This window comes from Scylla paramamosain, unplaced genomic scaffold, assembly GCF_035594125.1.
Source record: "Scylla paramamosain isolate STU-SP2022 unplaced genomic scaffold, ASM3559412v1 Contig128, whole genome shotgun sequence".
Classification (NCBI taxonomy): Eukaryota; Metazoa; Arthropoda; class Malacostraca; order Decapoda; family Portunidae; genus Scylla; species Scylla paramamosain.
In genome coordinates this window covers 65,001-82,500 of record NW_026973793.1, presented here as the reverse complement: position 1 = coordinate 82,500, position 17,500 = coordinate 65,001, and the positions used below count along the sequence as shown (strand labels likewise).

The 17,500-nt window shown below is 41.3% G+C and overlaps 2 protein-coding genes and 1 long non-coding RNA gene across 19 annotated transcripts in view; 1 reads left to right on the top strand and 2 right to left on the bottom strand.

The window, feature by feature from the left end:
* LOC135099426 (uncharacterized) overlaps nt 1-5,720 on the top strand; it is a 25,314-nt gene extending 19,594 nt beyond the window's left edge. For 3 of the 17 annotated variants that reach the window (XR_010267932.1, XR_010267939.1, XR_010267931.1), the window contains 2 exons: nt 2,379-4,337; nt 4,642-4,908. Coding sequence is in view for 3 of the 17 variants with exons in the window: in XM_064001758.1 (XP_063857828.1) it covers nt 4,326-4,337; nt 4,642-4,725; nt 4,940-5,140 (297 nt within the window). In the remaining 14 variants the exon portion in view is untranslated. Of the gene's footprint in view, nt 1-196; nt 380-1,766; nt 2,075-2,378; nt 4,338-4,397; nt 5,145-5,586 lie in introns of those variants that run through there. The other 14 variants (XR_010267935.1, XM_064001758.1, XR_010267941.1 and 11 more) reach the window with 13 other exon arrangements.
* On the bottom strand, nt 1,379-1,758 carry LOC135099430 (uncharacterized). Its single transcript, XR_010267946.1, has 2 exons — nt 1,680-1,758; nt 1,379-1,632 (listed from the first exon to the last, which is right to left on the bottom strand). It is a non-coding gene; the product is annotated as an uncharacterized LOC135099430 (long non-coding RNA).
* Nucleotides 5,721-5,772: 52 nt separating the features above from the next.
* The window catches only part of LOC135099428 (uncharacterized), a 31,441-nt gene continuing 19,713 nt past the window's right edge, over nt 5,773-17,500 (bottom strand). The window contains exons 3-5 of the mRNA XM_064001761.1: nt 10,073-11,489; nt 9,822-9,905; nt 5,773-9,589 (exon numbers count right to left, since the gene is read on the bottom strand). Of these exons, the coding sequence (XP_063857831.1) occupies nt 10,527-11,489 (963 nt within the window). The 3' untranslated portion in view covers nt 5,773-9,589; nt 9,822-9,905; nt 10,073-10,526. The remainder of the gene's footprint in view (nt 9,590-9,821; nt 9,906-10,072; nt 11,490-17,500) is intronic.

Here is a 17,500-nt window from a genome sequence, read left to right as displayed (position 1 = left end):
AGAGATCTCTGTGCCATAATTATGGAGAGAGCGAGTTTATATTCCATAAGAGAGCGTCTGGTCCTCGCACCTTTTAGGCTATGGGGGAAACTTGCTGGAGTTTTCAATTTTTCAAGGGGATTTTATGATTCTAACAATAAATTAACAATGTTCCTGCACCACTAAGGGGAAAAAATAATTAAAAACACGTCTATTTATTCCCGTGACCCTTGAAAACACGCATAGAAAGACGGCGCCATTTGCATCAGCTGATGAGGCCCAGACCGAGACCCAAACATTCTCTCCAGTGCGGTTCCTGCAGCCTGTGTGATGTGATTATTCATATTTTTGCCTACCTACACACCTGGCCGGCACTCCCACAGCGTGTATAGAGACTCAGGTGTGTCATGTAATTGTGGAGCACTTGTGGAGGTGAAAACAGTGATATACTGACTGTAACACACTTGTCTAGGGTACAGGCCAGAGATAGACTCAGTAGCCATTCTTATCCTCACAGTCTAATATTACAAGATAATTTAACATGTGCATGTCTGTCTGTCTATACCAGGCCGCCAGATAATTTAACATGTGTGTCTGTCTGTCTGGCTGGCTGGCTGTCCACAGGTAGGCGGGTCGAACATGGCGTAACACCCTTCTATCATTTTATATATGAGAGTATGGGTTATATTAGGTAACAGGGAAGGATTGGGGTAAGGAATAGGATGGGAAACTTGTGATGGGTGATCCTGCTGATGAAAAGTCTGGCTTAATTTGAAAAGATGGGAGATTAAACCACTTTCTTATATACGATGAAAGAAATGAATATCAGGTCTTGTTTGGTATATGGGTGTATTGAAAGCTGTAGATGACTTGTAGGATGTATTGTGGGTAAATATTAATGCTTGTGTCATCTAACCTGCCTGTGATAATGTATAATAGTTATCTACTTATTATTCAAGTTTGCAGAGTCGAATTTTAAGTATTTTAAGTAAAGGGTCTGATGTGATGTGTCTGATACTTTTATTAAGAAGAATTGCACGGCACTATCGCAATATTCACCATAGTTTTCTGTTATTTAAGCAATTTGACAGCGGTTAGTGTTTAATTAATAGTTAAGTGTTTAAACAATGTGTCTTAACCCCCATTAGGTCCATTGAAAGCCATATTTTGTGTGGTACCTAATATATTAATGGTGTGTGTGTGTGTGTGTTTGTGTGTGGGTGTGTGTGGAGCCCAGATGGTGACACTATTCTGCAATGAGTGGGTTTGGTAGTCCTTGATGTGGCCTGCGGGAGTACACGTTGGTGAGGAAAGCCATTTTGTCTGAAGTGGCAGGAAGTGTATCAGTGAACATTGTGGTGGCAAGGTCTCTCTCTCTCTCTCTCTCTCTCTCTCTCTCTCTCTCTCTCTCTCTCTCTCTCTCTCTCTCTCTCTCTCTCTCTCTCTCTCTCTCTCTCTCTCTCTCTCTCTCTCTCTCTCTCTCTCTCTCTCTCTCTCTCTCTCTCTCATATGAATAATATTTTGCTAATGATAGTCATGGATTAACAAAAACCTAACTTGACCTGACCTGACCTAACCTAACCTTGCTAACCTAACTTAACCTAACCTAACTTCATCTCTAACCTAACCTAGCCTAGCCTAACTTAACCTAACCTAACTTCATCTCTAACCTAACCTAGCCTAGCCTAACTTAACCTAACCTTGCTAACCTAACCTAATCTAACCTAGTCTAACTTAACCATGCTAACCTAACCTAACCTAAGCTAACCACACACCCTCCCCAGCAGGCATGTCACAGCAGGGGGCATCTGGCACTGGAAGGCGCCACACTTTTGGAATGTCAGCGAGTGGTTTAGAGGAATGAGAGAGAGAGAGAGAGAGAGAGAGAGAGAGAGAGAGAGAGAGAGAGAGAGAGAGAGAGAGAGAGAGAGAGTCCGTGAAATACAACTACATACATTGCTGCCTTACAAACACCACCTCCACCTCCACCTCCACCTCCACCTCCACCTCCACCTCCACCACCACCTCCTCCTCCTCCTCCTCCTCCTCCTCCACAGTGCAGTCAGCCTCCAAGGGGACATAGCTCCACATACAGGTTTCTTCCATTTCTTCCGCCCCAGAGAGGTTGTTATTAGGCATTATGAGGATAGTGGATGAATAAGTGTGTGTGTGTGTGTGTGTGTGTGTGTGTGGATGGGTAGAAGGGTGGATAAGTGGATGAATTTATTTATTTTTTTTATATATATTTTTTTTTTATTTTGTGTATTCATTATTTTTGTTTAAGATGATTCTCTCTCTCTCTCTCTCTCTCTCTCTCTCTCTCTCTCTCTCTCTCTCTCTCTCTCTCTCTCTCTCTCTCTCTCTCTCTCTCTCTCTCTCTCTCTCTTCACTTCCAACAGAACCAAATGTGGATGAAGTGGAGAGAATCCATTCAAATTTACAGCAGATGGATAGATTCCTTGGCCCTTATCCACATGAGTCCTGGAAGAAGTGGATCTCTCTCACTCAGCACATGGAGGAGACAGAACTGAAGTGGATGATCCCGCTGTCAGGTGTGGAGGTGGTAATAATAGTAGTAGTAGTAGTAATCGTATTAGTAACGTCTGGCATGGAGGTGTACATTCCTCACTGTTTTTTAACCTTCCAGATCTTTGTTTAACACAGCTTGTTCTCGTGCTATACATGATAGAGAGGTGGCCCACAAAAGGTACTTAAGCCGTCCATCACAGGAATCTCATGCACTTTATATTTCTGTCTGGAACCATGCCAAGTCTGTTCTCCAACTAGCCAAAACTTCATTAACAGTGTCAGAATCTTTCAATATCTAACTTCCCTTGTGACTTCTGGCACCAAGCTGAAAATATTTCCAATAACTTTGCTTCTTCTTGTTTCCCTCCTTTATTTCAACCAGATGGCACCACTGCTACCATATCTATCTCTAAAGCTGAACTCTTTGCTCAGACCTTTGCTAAAAACTCTACCTTGGACGATTCAGGGCTTGTTTCTCCCTCCTCCCTCTGACTATTTCATGCTACCTGTTAAAATTCTTGGCGATGGCATTTTCCACTGCTAACACATGTCTCTAAAGCTGAACTCCTTGCTCAGACCTTTGCTAAAAACTCTACCTTTTAAGATTCAGGGCTTGTTTCTCCCTCTCCTCCACCCTCTGACTACTTCATACAACCTGTTAAAATTCTTGGCAATAGTGTTTTCTGTGCCCTCATTTGCCTAAACCCTCAGAAGGCTTGCTTGGAAATTTTGTAGTAAGCAGTTTGTAAATGAAGACTTGTATACAAATTGTATTGTGAGAAGAGTTTTGCTCCTTACTGAATATTTATCCTCATGAAGTTACAAAATATAGTCTTGATTCTTCCTGTAGTTTGAAATTAATGATTGGACAGTCTTTCATTCTCGTTCAGTTATACTGCGCAAAATTTTGGCTAATTCTTGGCTCCAGCACGGCCGCCATTTCCTGCTCCACTACAAATTTTGCCCCTCCTCCTCCTCCTCCTCCTCCTGTGTCTTGAATTAAAGGTTTCTGTCCAGCGTTTTCAATACAGGTGGGTCTCCTCCTTCACACTTACAACCCAGTGTGATGGTGGTTTGTGTGTTTGTGCGTTTGTGCGTTGGCTGAGCTTGGGTGTGCAATAGCAGTAGTGATGGTAGTAGTAGTAGAATCTATCATCTACTACTACTACTACTACTACTACCATGTGTGTGTGTGTATGTGTGTGCGTCTTGACTGAGCCTCCCCATGTGGGATTACCAGCTTGATATAGTGATAGACAGACAGACAGATTATTATTACTATATTATCAGCCATTAATTCAGATAGATTATTATTATTATTATTATTATTATTATTATTATTATTATCAACCATTAATTCTCTCCTTATTTTCGAGGTTGAGTTTGTTCGGCAGCAAAATTAATACCTGTCACTGGGTTCAGGTCTTCCAAGACACGCAGACACACACAGCAGCCCCTCCACCTCCTGGGTTCAGATCTTCCCAAGACACACAGACACACACAGCAGCTTCTCCACCTCCTCACAGCCCTCCACAGCCCCTGACAGCCTTCATACACCACCAGAACAGCAACACAGCTTCCACAGGCCTCTCAAACATCACAGGAGCCTCACAAACAGCCCCACACAGCACCACAAACCCATTAGACCCCCAGCCCATTACCTCACCCACTTCACAGCACCCCCCACCCACAGCTCCCAGAAATGAAGCCGAGGGAAGGGACTATATTTTGTTTCACCCAGCCCCCCACCAGAACCTACAGAGAGGGGGCTAGTGAAGACAGAATATAGTCTTGACTCTTCCTACAGTTTGAAGTTGATGATTGGTATGGTGAGTAGTGGTGGTGGTAGTAGTAGTAGTAGTAGTAGTAGTAGTACTTATTTTCTTTATTATGAAATTTTTAGTATATATTTATTTTCTCCTTTTCTATCTTTTTCTTCTCAATATCTTCTCTCTCTCTTTGTCTGTCTGTTTTTCTCTCTCTCTCTCTCTCTCTCTCTCTCTAATTGTAGTAATAGTAGTAGTAATTATTGTATATTTTTTAACACCAGCATAATAGCATTAGTAACACCAGTAGCAACACACACAATTACGTACAGTATTAAATAAATTGTGATTCGGATTACTCTTGCAGGCCGGACAGCTTAGTGGCAGAGCTCCAGGTGGCCTTCGTCAGCTTCTTGGTGGCACAGGTGTGGGATGGCTGGGACCAGTGGAGGTGTGTGGAGGAGCATCTGTGCCAGGCAGAGGTGCTGCTGCTGGAGGGGCTGCAGTTGTGTGCAAAGCTCCTCTTGGTCCTACACTATATTTTTCGTCTTTCTATATATAAAGTTGTCTCTCTCTCTCTCTCTCTCTCTCTCTCTCTCTCTCTCTCTCTCTCTCTCTCTCTCTCTCTCTCTATTACGTTAACTTAACCCTTTCCTTCCCCACAGATCCCTGAAGACCTATTCATCAACATTGTAGTCCAACAACTTCCTTGCCTCTGCACTCAACGCTCTCTTCACCAACATCAAGGACAACTCCGCCAACCTGCCTTGGTCCTTAAGGCTCAGCACTTCAAGGACCACCTCTCTGCCAAGTTCGAGTGGGATCTGACACTTGGGGACGAGAGAGTACACGCTGGTGGTGGTTGACTTGGTGTGTGGAGTGATGGGGTGATGGGGGTGTTCTGGGAAGGGGCATGTTTGTAATTGTGTGCTTGTGTGATTCTTTGTTTTATTTTTTCTTATTGTTTTTCTTGCTCATCTTTCTTCTTCTTCTTCCTCTGTGTGTGTTTTGTGAGAGAGAGAGAGAGAGAGAGAGAGAGAGAGAGAGAGAGAGAGAGAGTTATAGGAATGGAATGGAGGAAGAGAAAGGAAGACGAGGAGAAAGGGAGAAAAGAATATGAAGTAGTAGTAGTCTCTCTCTCTCTCTCTCTCTCTCTCTCTCTCTCTCTCTCTCTCTCTCTCTCTCTCTCACAGCCCACAGCCCCACAGTATGTCCCCCACAGTATGTTGACTTACCCACAGTCACCACCCACAGCCCCCTCCACCAATATAGGCCCGCACCCCGCCCATTTTAACACTCACTGTCTCCTCAGGTTGTGCGTGTCTCCAGCACCCTGCAGTACGTACACACACACACACAGACAGACAGACGGACATCATCAGAGGAAGAAAATGCTATGTTCTGTAAAAGTTTATGACATTAAGAAAATAAAGGGTTAAGATTCAATTATTTTTCTCTCTCCTTTCTGACTCAAAAAATAATTATTAAAAACTTTAAGTCAATATATCAAAATTTAATCCTTATAGAAAAGTTTAGAATGTTACAATAATAATAATAATAATAATAATAATAATAATAACAACATAGACAAACCTGAATTTTACTTAAAGACAAAGGGAAGAGAGGAAGAGGATGATGAGGAGGAAAACACACAGGGAAGAGAGAGAGAGGATGATGATGAGGAGATGAGGAGGAAAAGACAGGGAAGAGAGAAAGAGGAGGATGATGAGGAGGAGGAGGAGGTACATATGAATTAAAGGAAGACAAGTGAAGAGGATGACAGGGGAAGAATGAAGAAGTGAAGAGGATGACAGGGGAAGAATGAAAGAGAGGAAGAGGAGGAGGAGGAGGAACATAAAACAGTAAATTAAAAGAGGAAGACAGGAAGAAGAGACAAGACAACAAAGGAAGAAGAGGAAGAGGAAGAAGGAAGACAAAACTCAACAAAAAGACAGAAGGAAGAGGAAGAGAGGAAGAAGAGAAAGAGGAGAAGGAACAAGAAAAAGAAAAGGACAAGAGAAAGAAGAGGAAGAAGAAGGAACACCAGAAAGAAAAGAAAGGGAAAGAGGAAGGAACACAAGAAAGAAAGAAAGAAAGAAAGAAGAGGAGGAGGAAGAAGACCACAGAAAAGAATTAGATACTATGAAATAAGTTTAACAAAATTTTCACAATCCTCAACACCATTTCAATTACAACAGTTCATCCTTTACCAAACACCAAAAAAACACACACACCACTTCTGTATCTAATTAAAAAACACTGCTTATCTTTCACCTAAATATTCTACACACAATTTCTTTCATCACAAACACAACTTTATCCAATATTCTGCTGGTTTACCCAAAATACAACAGTTTACCCTACACCAAATACCCAAAAATGCACACACTTTATCCCAAATACAGTTTTTCCTTTGCCAAACACCCTGAACACAACACAACACTGGCCAGCTTATCCGAAACACAATTTTAATTCTTAGCCGAACACCCTGAACACAACACAACACTGCCTAGCTTATTTGAATCTCCAATGGTTTCAATGCTAGTGTACATCAATTTCTCACCAGACTTGACTCAAACAGCAGAGGTCACAATGAGAGGTCATGCTGGGTCACCTAACACACACACACACACACACACACACATAGGTCTAAACATGGAGTGTATTAGTTAAAATCATTGGAATAAATAAAATAAGAAATTGAAATATGCAGAAAAATATATATACAAGTTTATTATGAATTATTGTGTGTGTAATGACTAGGCCTACTACTGCTACTACTGATGATGATGATCCTAATATGCCTAATTGCATGGAAAAAGTAGTAGTAGTAGTAGTAGTAGTAGTAGTAGTAGTAGTAGTAGTAGTAGTAGTAGTAGTAGTAGTGGTGGGAGTGTATTGGTGGTGTTTGGTGGTGGTGGTAGTAGTAGTAGTAGTAGTAGTAGTAGTAGTAGTAGTAGTAGTAGTAGTAGTAGTAGTAGTAGTAGTAGTAGTAGTAGTAGTAGTAGTAGTAGCAGCAGCAGCAATAATAATAATAATAATAATAATAATAATAATAATAATAATAATAATAATAATAATAATAATAATAATAATAATAGTAAAAACATGAATATTTTCTATGGATGGATATTTTGGTATGAATACTAGTTATTATTATTATTATTATTATTATTATTATTATTATTATTATTATTATTATTATCATCATCATTATCATTAGAAGGCACCTGACCTCTCTCTCTCTCTCTCTCTCACAATACAAAATAAGTAAACATTTATTCCTCTAATTTTTTCAATGTAACCTTTATGCCCTTATAAGTTTCTATAAGTGAATAACTTAAGTATACACATCAACTTTCACTGCAATGAACTTAACACAAACTTTCACACTTATAATCTTGTCAAAAACACAATACTTTCAATTATAACAGTCAGAACTTGGCCAAACTTGAAAATAACATAAAAAACTTATCAGAAACACAACATTTTGACTCAGAACTTTAAAAAAATTAGCCAAACTTTCCTTAATAAAAAAAATCTTCACAAAAACACAATATTTTAATTCAGAACTTAGTCAGAACTTGGCCAAACTTGAAAATAACATAAAAAACTTATCAGAAACACAACATTTTGACTCAGAACTTCAAAAAAAAATTAGCCAAACTTTCCTTAATAAAAAATCTTCACAAAAACACAATATTTTAATTCAGAACTTAGTCAGAACTTGGCCAGACTTGAAAATAACATTAAAAACTTATCAGAAACACAACATTTTGACTCAGAACTTAAAAAAAAATTAGCCAAACTTTCCTAGACCAAAAAATCTTCACAAAAACACAATATTTTAATTCAGAACTTAGTCAGAACTTGGCCAGACTTGAAAATGACCTTAAAAACTTATCAGAAACACAACATTTTGACTCAGAACTTAAAAAAAATTAGCCAAACTTTCCTAGACCAAAAAATCTTCACAAAAACACAATATTTTAATTCAGAACTTAGTCAGAACTTGGCCAGACTTGAAAATGACCTTAAAAACTTATCAGAAACACAACATTTTGACTCAGAACTTAAAAAAAATTAGCCAAACTTTCCTAGACCAAAAAATCTTCACAAAAACACAATATTTTAATTCAGAACTTAGTCAGAACTTGGCCAGACTTGAAAATGACCTTAAAAACTTATCAGAAACACAACATTTTGACTCAGAACTTTAAAAAAAATTAGCCAAACTTTCCTAGACCAAAAAATCTTCACAAAAACACAATATTTTAATTCAGAACTTAGTCAGAACTTGGCCAGACTTGAAAATGACCTTAAAAACTTATCAGAAACACAACATTTTCACTCAGAACTTAAAAAAAATTAGCCAAACTTTCCTAGACCAAAAAATCTTCACAAAAACACAATATTTTAATTCAGAACTTAGTCAGAACTTGGCCAGACTTGAAAATGACCTTAAAAACTTATCAGAAACACAACATTTTCACTCAGAACTTCAAAAAAAAAATTAGCCAAACTTTCCTAGACTAAAAATCTTCACAAAAATGCATTTAAATTCAGAACTTAGTCAGAACTCAGCCAAACTTGAAAATGACCAAAAAACTTATCAGAAACACAACATTTCCCATTACACTTAGTCAGAACTTAAAAATAACAGTAACAGTAGTAATTCCAACCAATCACGTGTCACATCTAAGTCATGGTGACCAATCAGATACAAGCACCAAGTTGTCAACCAATCAGCTGCCTCAAAGGGTGATCTGGGCAGCCAGTCATGTTTCTCACACACACATACTACAATTATTATTCTCTCTCTCTCTCTCTCTCTCTCTCTCTCTCTCTCTCTCTCTCTCTCTCAAATATCAAATCTACTTTTAATAGCCTAGAGCTTAATGTCATTTTCTCAATGGCATAAGTCTGTCTGTCTGTCTGTCTGTCTGTCTGTCTGTCTGACTGACTGACTGACTGACTGACTGACTGACTGACTGACACACACCTTTCTTGACTTAGAGAACTGACTGACTTAAAAAAAAATTCTTAACTTCCTTTACAATTAAAATAAATAAACTAAATAAATAAAACATAAAAAACCACATTCTTTGGGCTATTTTTTGGGCAACCTTATCTTTGGGCTATTTTTTTTAGCTACTGGGCTATCTCTTATGGCAGGCTACATTTGGGCTACTTCTTGGGCTATTTCTGCCGCTGGGTTGGGGCAGAGAAGTTAGGAGACTCTCAGATCGCCTCAGTATGGTCCTGGCCAGTTACATGGTCAGGTCAAGGGTGTGGGAGAGGTCATGTGATCTTATCTGCAGGAGAGAGGGAGTGTGAGAGAGAGAGAGAGAGAGAGAGAGAGAGAGAGAGAGAGAGAGAGAGAGAGAGAGAGAGAGAGAGAGAGAGAGAGAGAGAGAGAGAGAGAGAGAGAGAGAGAGAGAGAGAGAGAGAGAGAGAGAGAGAGAGAGAGAGAGAGAAATCTTCCTTTTTATCTCAATATTTTCAATTTGATTATTTTTAAACATTATTATTATTATTATTACAAACCTTTCTTCTGTGTCTGCATCTGCTTGGCTGTGCTGGTGCTGGTGGTGGTGGTGGTGGTGGTAGTCGCTGTCCTCACAAGGGGGGCTGTGGTGATGGTGGTGGTGGTGGTAGAGAGAGAGGAAAGATTATATTAGAAATGAGTAATAATAATAATAATAATAATAATAATAATAATAATAATAATAATAATAATAATAATAATAATAATAATAATAATGATAACAAAAATAGACACAACCCACCAAACTTACTTAAATTCTGAATATAAATGACTAGAGAATTAGGCATAGACTGTTCTGGGCTGTGCAGTGCTGTGTCCAGCCTTGGCACTGCTGCGTGAGGGTGTGTGGAGGCCCGTGGTGGGTGTGGCTGGCTGCGGCAAGGCTGTGGTGACCTGAACTGCAGCGAGGAGGAAGAGGAAGAGCACTGTTTCCCTCTCCTGTGACCCCTGACCTCACTCCCGGCCTCCCCAGCCCTTGTTTCCAGCTGTCCGCGCTCCTAGAGTCACACAGGGGTTTGGTAACACTGGGATCACTGTTGCCAGAGTCACATGAGAGGTCTAAAGCCTGTAGTGGCTTCCGTTTTGTGTGTGTGTGTGCGTTTGTGTGTCAGTGTCGCGCCTTCCTCTTGTCCTTCTCGTTCTCCGAGTTATTTTTCTCCTTCCCTGTTCCGAGATTTTCATCTTGTTTAATGGTGAAGTCTTGTCTAAGTCTCGATACACTGGTAAATATTGCTGGAGGACACAGATGCACCCCCTATAGCAGTAGCCGCAGTAATAGTAGCAGTAGTAGCAGCAGAAGTAGCAGCAGAAGTTATGAGTCTTGTTTTAAAATGATCCTTCGAATTGATGGTTCCTCTTTCTGTCCGTTTCTCAATCTTGTGCCTTGTGTGTGGTCGTCCTGCTTCCCTCACAGCATCCACAGGGTGTGGTGATGCTGTGGCTTGCTGTTCAGTCCTCACTAGTCCCTGGGTCCCTGCTGTGTGCCACTGTGTGCTGTCATCTCCCCCAGTGCTGTTTATGACAGGTGATGCAAAGGCTAAGCTTAATATTTCATCCTGTGCTGTGTGCTGTGGTGTTCTGAGGGTGTCTGGGGAGTCCGTGATGCTGTGCTGTCCCCCTGGCTGCTGTGGGATGCTGTGCGTTGGCTCTATGGCGTTTGGCGCTGTGTCTATGTGTGTCAGTTCGTGTGTCTGTTCATTCTGGTTAACCATTTTGCTGTGTGCTGTTTCTGGCCACTGTGGGAAGGATTGGTGTGCTGTGTTCTGGCATCCAATGCTGTAGGAGGCTGTGATGCACTGTGGGAGGCTGTCAAAGGCTGTGGGAGGGCTGAGAAGACTGTGTGAAGTCAACTGGGTCCAGGCTTGCGTTTTGTGATGCAACTCTGGGCACCCACTGTCGGCATTCATGGGGTGTGTGGGGTGCATGGGGTGCGGCAGCCTCCCCCAGGGTGTCCACGGGGTGGCATGGAGGGGCGTCCGGGGTGTGGGGTTGGGGGAGAAGCAGGGGTACCACTGTCTGAACCCCAAGTCTTCAAAAATTCCCTTTGATTTGATTTTGAGACATGACAGCTGTTTGGGGTGTGTTCCTGCCTCTCCCCAGGGGTGTGTGGGGCCTGGGGTGTGGGGAGGGTGTCTGGGGTGAAGGGGTGATGCTTCCCATACCTTGACCTGTGAGGGAGAGAGAGAGAGTGAGTGTGTGGCTTGACCTGTGAGAGAGAGAGAGAGAGAGAGAGAGAGAGAGAGAGAGAGAGAGAGAGAGAGAGAGAGAGAGAGAGAGAGAGAGAGAGAGAGAGAGAGAGAGAGAGAGAGAGAGAGAGAGAGAGAGAGAGAGAGAGAGAGAGAGAGAGAGAGAGAGAGAGAGAGAGAGAGAGAGAGAGACAGGGATATTAGAGGGAAAATTAAACCTCACTAATCTGGGAGAGCTGAGTGATTTATATCTTGTTAAGTGAGGGGATTCAACACATATTTATAAGGATCAAGGGGTTAAGAGAAAGAAAGGTGAAATATATTGAAATGTTTCTTCATCCCAGCCTCTCCCAGTCCATTCCAGCCTCTCCCAGTCCATCCCAGCCTCTCCTAGTCCATCTCAGCCTATCTAAATTCATCCCAACCTATCCTAACCCTTTCCAATTCATCTCAGCCACTCCTCTCCAGCATCTAGCCCCTCCCAGCTCCTCCCAGTTCTCCCCAGCATCTCCCAGCCCCAAACATACCCGCCAGGCCTGCAGGGAAGATTGCCAAAGTCACAAAGGCCATGAATATGTTGAACAGCTGAGGGAAGGCAGACTTGAAGGTGTGCCACTAAGGAGTCCTCGGCTTCCTTCTGTCGTTCTTTGAGGATTTTTTTCACCCTGTTGTGCATCGCGTCGTGGTAATGGAATAAGTGCTGTGGGAGGAAGTGACGGTGAGTGTGTGTGCGTGCGTGTGTGTATGTGAGAGTGAGTGAGAGCCTTATGATGTGATTCAAAGCATAAAATAATTATAATAATAATAATAATAATAATAATAATAATAATAATAATAATAATAATAATAATAATGATAATAATAATAATAATAAAGTAGGTAAAAGGTTCATTAATTAATTATGTGTCTTTTTCTTGGTGTATTTTAAGGATTTTGGGTGTGTTTGGGTGTGTTTTGAGGTGTGATGTTGATGGTGGACTTAAAGGTGCTGCTGATGTTCTGTGGGTGAAGGAGGAGGAGGAGGAGGAGGAGGAGGAGGAGGAGGAGGAGGAGGAGGAGGAGGAGGAGGAGGAGGAGGAGGAGGAGGAGGAGGAGGAGGAGGAGGAGGAGGAGGAGGAGAGGGGAATGTAGGAAAAGAGGGTAAAGAGAGAGAGAGAGAGAGAGAGAGAGAGAGAGAGAGAGAGAGAGAGAGAGAGAGAGAGAGAGAGAGAGAGAGAGAGAGAGAGAGAGAGAGAGAGAGAGAGAGAGAGAGAGAGAGAGAGAGAGAGAGAGAGAGAGAGAGAGAGAGAGAGAGAGCGGCCGTGGCCACTTGGCGGCCACGCCCCAAGTGCAGGACATGTCCACGCACCAGGTGAAGCTGGCAGCCCACAGCTGGCGTAGCACGCACCTGTCCCCACTGGCGCTTTAAATTTTTACTATTTTATTGTATTAACATTATAATCTTTATGTTAAGCATGTATAGTGTTATTCCTGTAAAAAAATACTATCATAGGCTTTTTAAATAATTCCACACTCAATGTGGAATTTTAAGCCTTTCTGTAAACATTTGTTTAAAAAAAGAGAGAGAGAGAGAGAGAGAGAGAGAGAGAGAGAGAGAGAGAGAGAGAGAGAGAGAGAGAGAGAGAGAGAGAGAGAGAGAGAGAGAGAGAGAGAGAGAGAGAGCAAAGTGGTTCAGAATACTGGGCCCAAATGTTATTATTGTAACTACCAGCAGATATAAACAATGCTCTCTGTTGCTCAGCCCACAACTAACTGCCCTGCCTGTCTGCCTATCAATATCTAGTCCTTTCCTAGCTCTTTTAATATGATTTCTCAGGTGGCCCATTGCTGCCTCTGCTCACCTCTCACTGCTCACTCTAAGAAACACCTTTATTATGAACAATGGTAAATGAATGAATGTGTGTGTGTGTGTGTGTGTGTGTGTGTGTGTGTGTGTGTGTGTGTGTGTGTATATATATATTTCTAAAACTACTATTGATATTATAGTGACAATGACAATGTAGACTCTGAAAACAAAGTAGCTTGTTTTTTAACCTTTTGTTTGTTAATAAGAGGAGTATGAATGACAAAGGGTTCCTCACTGGCATCCATCTGGCTACTGTGGTGGTGGTGTCCTTTCTCCATCTTTCACTTCCCTTCCTTCTGCGTGGACGTAGCTCTTCAGAGGGGCTCTGCTCACTCGCCCGTCTCTCTTAACCTCATTCGCCATTGAGACTGAGTATCCTCAGGCTCTGGACTTACAAAGACACCACCTTCTTCTGAATTCTCAGAGTCACTGGTGCCATGCTTTCTTGAAACAACTCCTGGTATCTCAAAGGACCTTAAGGTAGGTCCTTCTAGCTTAGCCTCAGCTTGTGTCAGGAAACTCCACCGTCCTACAGATCTGCAGCAGCCTTTACACCTGAAAGATAAGCACAGAATATATAACATACAGCTTTTCAATATGGTAATTTGGCATATTTTGTTTATTTACTGGCCATCATCAAAACATTACTCACCGGAGAAAAGCTCCTGGGCCTCTTGACCACCCACTCAATGTAAGAAGTACACCTGTTATTTTGACAACAGACATGTCCTCTGTGGATTGTCATTTTCCCAAGAGCTTATCATCAACACCCTACAAGAGAAAAAAAGATGCCAAATGAATAACAATGAATACTATGTAAATTTCAAGATTCAAATCTCCATATTTGCTTGACTAATTCACTTCTATCTTTTCTTTCCACAACTTACTCTCATGTCCATGCTCTTCAATCTTCCAAATTCTCCAAAATTTATCTACAATTACAAAGTCACTCTGGAATCAAATTGATATGTGCTGTATACCTTTCACCAAAACTCCTCTGACTATAAAAATATTCTTTGACTACTTAACTTCCAAAGTGCAGCACATTCTGACTCTTTTCCCTTTGGCAAAGATCTCCATATTCTTGGAGAGTTCACTGTTCATCACCAGCATTGGCTTTCCTCTCCCTTCACAGACCATCCTGGTGAACTAGCCTTTGCTATCCTCCACAACCTAGAGTAACTGGTGCAACACCCTACTCATATTCTTGACTGCCTTGAAGATATGCCTAACAGTCTTGATCTTTTCCTCATCTCTAATACTTCCGCTTATGCACTTATCCCATCTTCTCCATTGGGCTCCTCTGACCACAACAAGCGTGTAGTGCTTGCATGTCAGGATAAACATCTCACACTTTAATCATCTCACTCAACAATGAAGGAGAAGCAGGTCTCTCTCTCTCTCTCTCTCTCTCTCTCTCTCTCTCTCTCTCTCTCTCTCTCTCTCTTCATATTCCTATAAAATGTGTTGATTTAATACAATAACTTGTCATTCCATTCAGCACTCCAAGATTAAAAGATTTTTTGTTAAGTAGATGTTAGAAGTTGGTGCCCTTCATTTAGGTCAGTGGTTCTTAACCAGGGGTGCTCGCAACCCTAGGGGGTGCAAGGCCAGTTCCAAAGGAGTTCAAGGATGGATAATTAAAGCAAAAATATAGTTTTATATACACAATATTTTTTTCAGCAAAAAATAATAATAATAATAATAATTTTGTTTGGTACACCAGTGTTCTGTAAGCTTTGTGAATGAACATTAAAAAAGGAAAAAGTGGTTTTGTTATTAATACAGACCACATCAACTTTGTATTTTAGGTTTTTTTTATAATTTCAGCAATTCAGGAGGTGCAAGAAGTGAAAGGGATGCATACATTGATTACTATTAAATCTCCTCTTTCACTCTTCTTTGTTCCAATGTTGGCAGCTTCATTTCCTCAAACATTTCTTCATATGTTAATTCTTTCAGTTCAGTTCACACACACACACACATCAGGGTCTCTCTCTCTCTCTCTCAATAACCAGAGAGAGAGAGAGAGAGAGAGAGAGAGAGAGAGAGAGAGAGAGAGAGAGAGAGAGAGAGAGAGAGAGAGAGAGAGAGAGAGAGAGCCTGATATGTCTCTCTCTCTCTCTCTCTCTCTCTCTCTCTCTCTCTCTCTCTCTCTCTCTCTCTCTCTCTCTCAATAACCAGAGAGAGAGAGAGAGAGAGAGAGAGAGAGAGAGAGAGAGAGAGAGAGAGAGAGAGAGAGAGAGAGAGAGAGAGAGACCTGATATGTCTCTCTCTCTCTCTCTCTCTCTCTCTCTCTCTCTCTCTCTCTCTCTCTCTCTCTCTCAATAACCAGGTTGACTCATTAGCTTAATTGACCTATCCGCTTACCCCACCAGAGAGAGAGAGAGAGAGAGAGAGAGAGAGAGAGAGAGAGAGAGAGAGAGAGAGAGAGAGAGAGAGAGAGAGAGAGAGAGAGAGAGAGAGAGAATTTGTTTATCTTACCTACCTACCTACCTCTCTCTCTCTCTCTCTCTCTCTCTCTATCTTATTGTTAAAGACTACACACACACACACACACACACACACACACACACACACACACACACACACACACACACACACACTTCAGGAGGATTCACAGCAGCTTAGAGAGAGAGAGAGAGAGAGAGAGAGAGAGAGAGAGAGAGAGAGAGAGAGAGAGAGAGAGAGAGAGAGAGAGAGAGAGAGAGAGAGAGAGAGAGAGAGAGAGAGAGAGAGAGAGTGGGAGTGCTTATGCAGGCACACACACACACACACACACACACACACACACACACACACACACACACACACACACACACACACACACACACACACACACACACACACACACACACATGTATTTAATTGAAAAAACTTATGCTAATATTTTTTTTTCGTTTTTATATCAAGAGATGAAATTGAAAAGTAAAAATAATAAATAAACAAATAAATGATACAAGTTTGGAAAAAATCATTGAAATATCATGAGAGAGAGAGAGAGAGAGAGAGAGAGAGAGAGAGAGAGAGAGAGAGAGAGAGAGAGAGAGAGAGAGAGAGAGAGAGTTATATATAGGTATTATTAATAAGACCGGAGTTCATTCATCATGCACCTCTCTCTCTCTCTCTCTCTCTCTCTCTCTCTCTCTCTCTCTCTCTCTAAACAGGTAATTATCTGGAGTATCATTATCATTATTATTATTACTTATACCAGTGTTATCATTAATTATTACTATTATTAATGTTTTTGTCTAAGTTGCTCAAAGTGAACTAATAACACTATCACTTAAATCAATGAATGGAATACACTCAGTAATCAGGCTGTTAGTGGCGAGTCATTGGAGCTTTTAAAAGATTATTATTATTATTATTATTATTATTATTATTATTTTTATTATTGTTATTAATGTAGGAGGGACACCAGCCAGGGGCAACAAATACATTATGAGTGACAAGTGGATTTCAATAGGTGTATCATACAAGGGCTGCCACCTACTGGTCTCAGTGACACTGTGAACACTACACTGGATGAAGAGGAAGGCTGCTGGGAGAGAGACAGAGAGAGAGAGAGAGAGAGAGAGAGAGAGAGAGAGAGAGAGAGAGAGAGAGAGAGAGAGAGAGAGAGAGAGAGAGAGAGAGAGAGAGAGAGAATTTCCGTCTCAAAGAGGTGTTCTCTCTCTCTCTCTCTCTCTCTCTCTCTCTCTCTCTCTCTCTCTCTCTCTCTCTCTCTCTCTCTCTCTCTCTCTCAATGATCCCGGAACACGTCAACAAAAATGTAATTATTTCCACATAATTATTCCTCATACAAGCGTGAACTACATAAATATACGACTAAAACACACACACACACACACACACACACACACACACACACACACACACACTTTTTATTAAATTGATGCTTCCTACCTGATCTGCAAGTCTCTATCATTGGTCACCATTTAGCCTTGTCCCTTCCCTTCCCTTCCCTCACCGCGATGTGAACCAGCACAGGACTTTCACTCTCACTCTTAACACACCTCCACAATTAAACCACTTGTCTCTCAACACACAAAATTTGGCTGTTTTTTTTTCCTTTGTCCCGAGAAGCTAAGATTAGACACACATTCTAAACACACACACACACACACACACACACACACACACA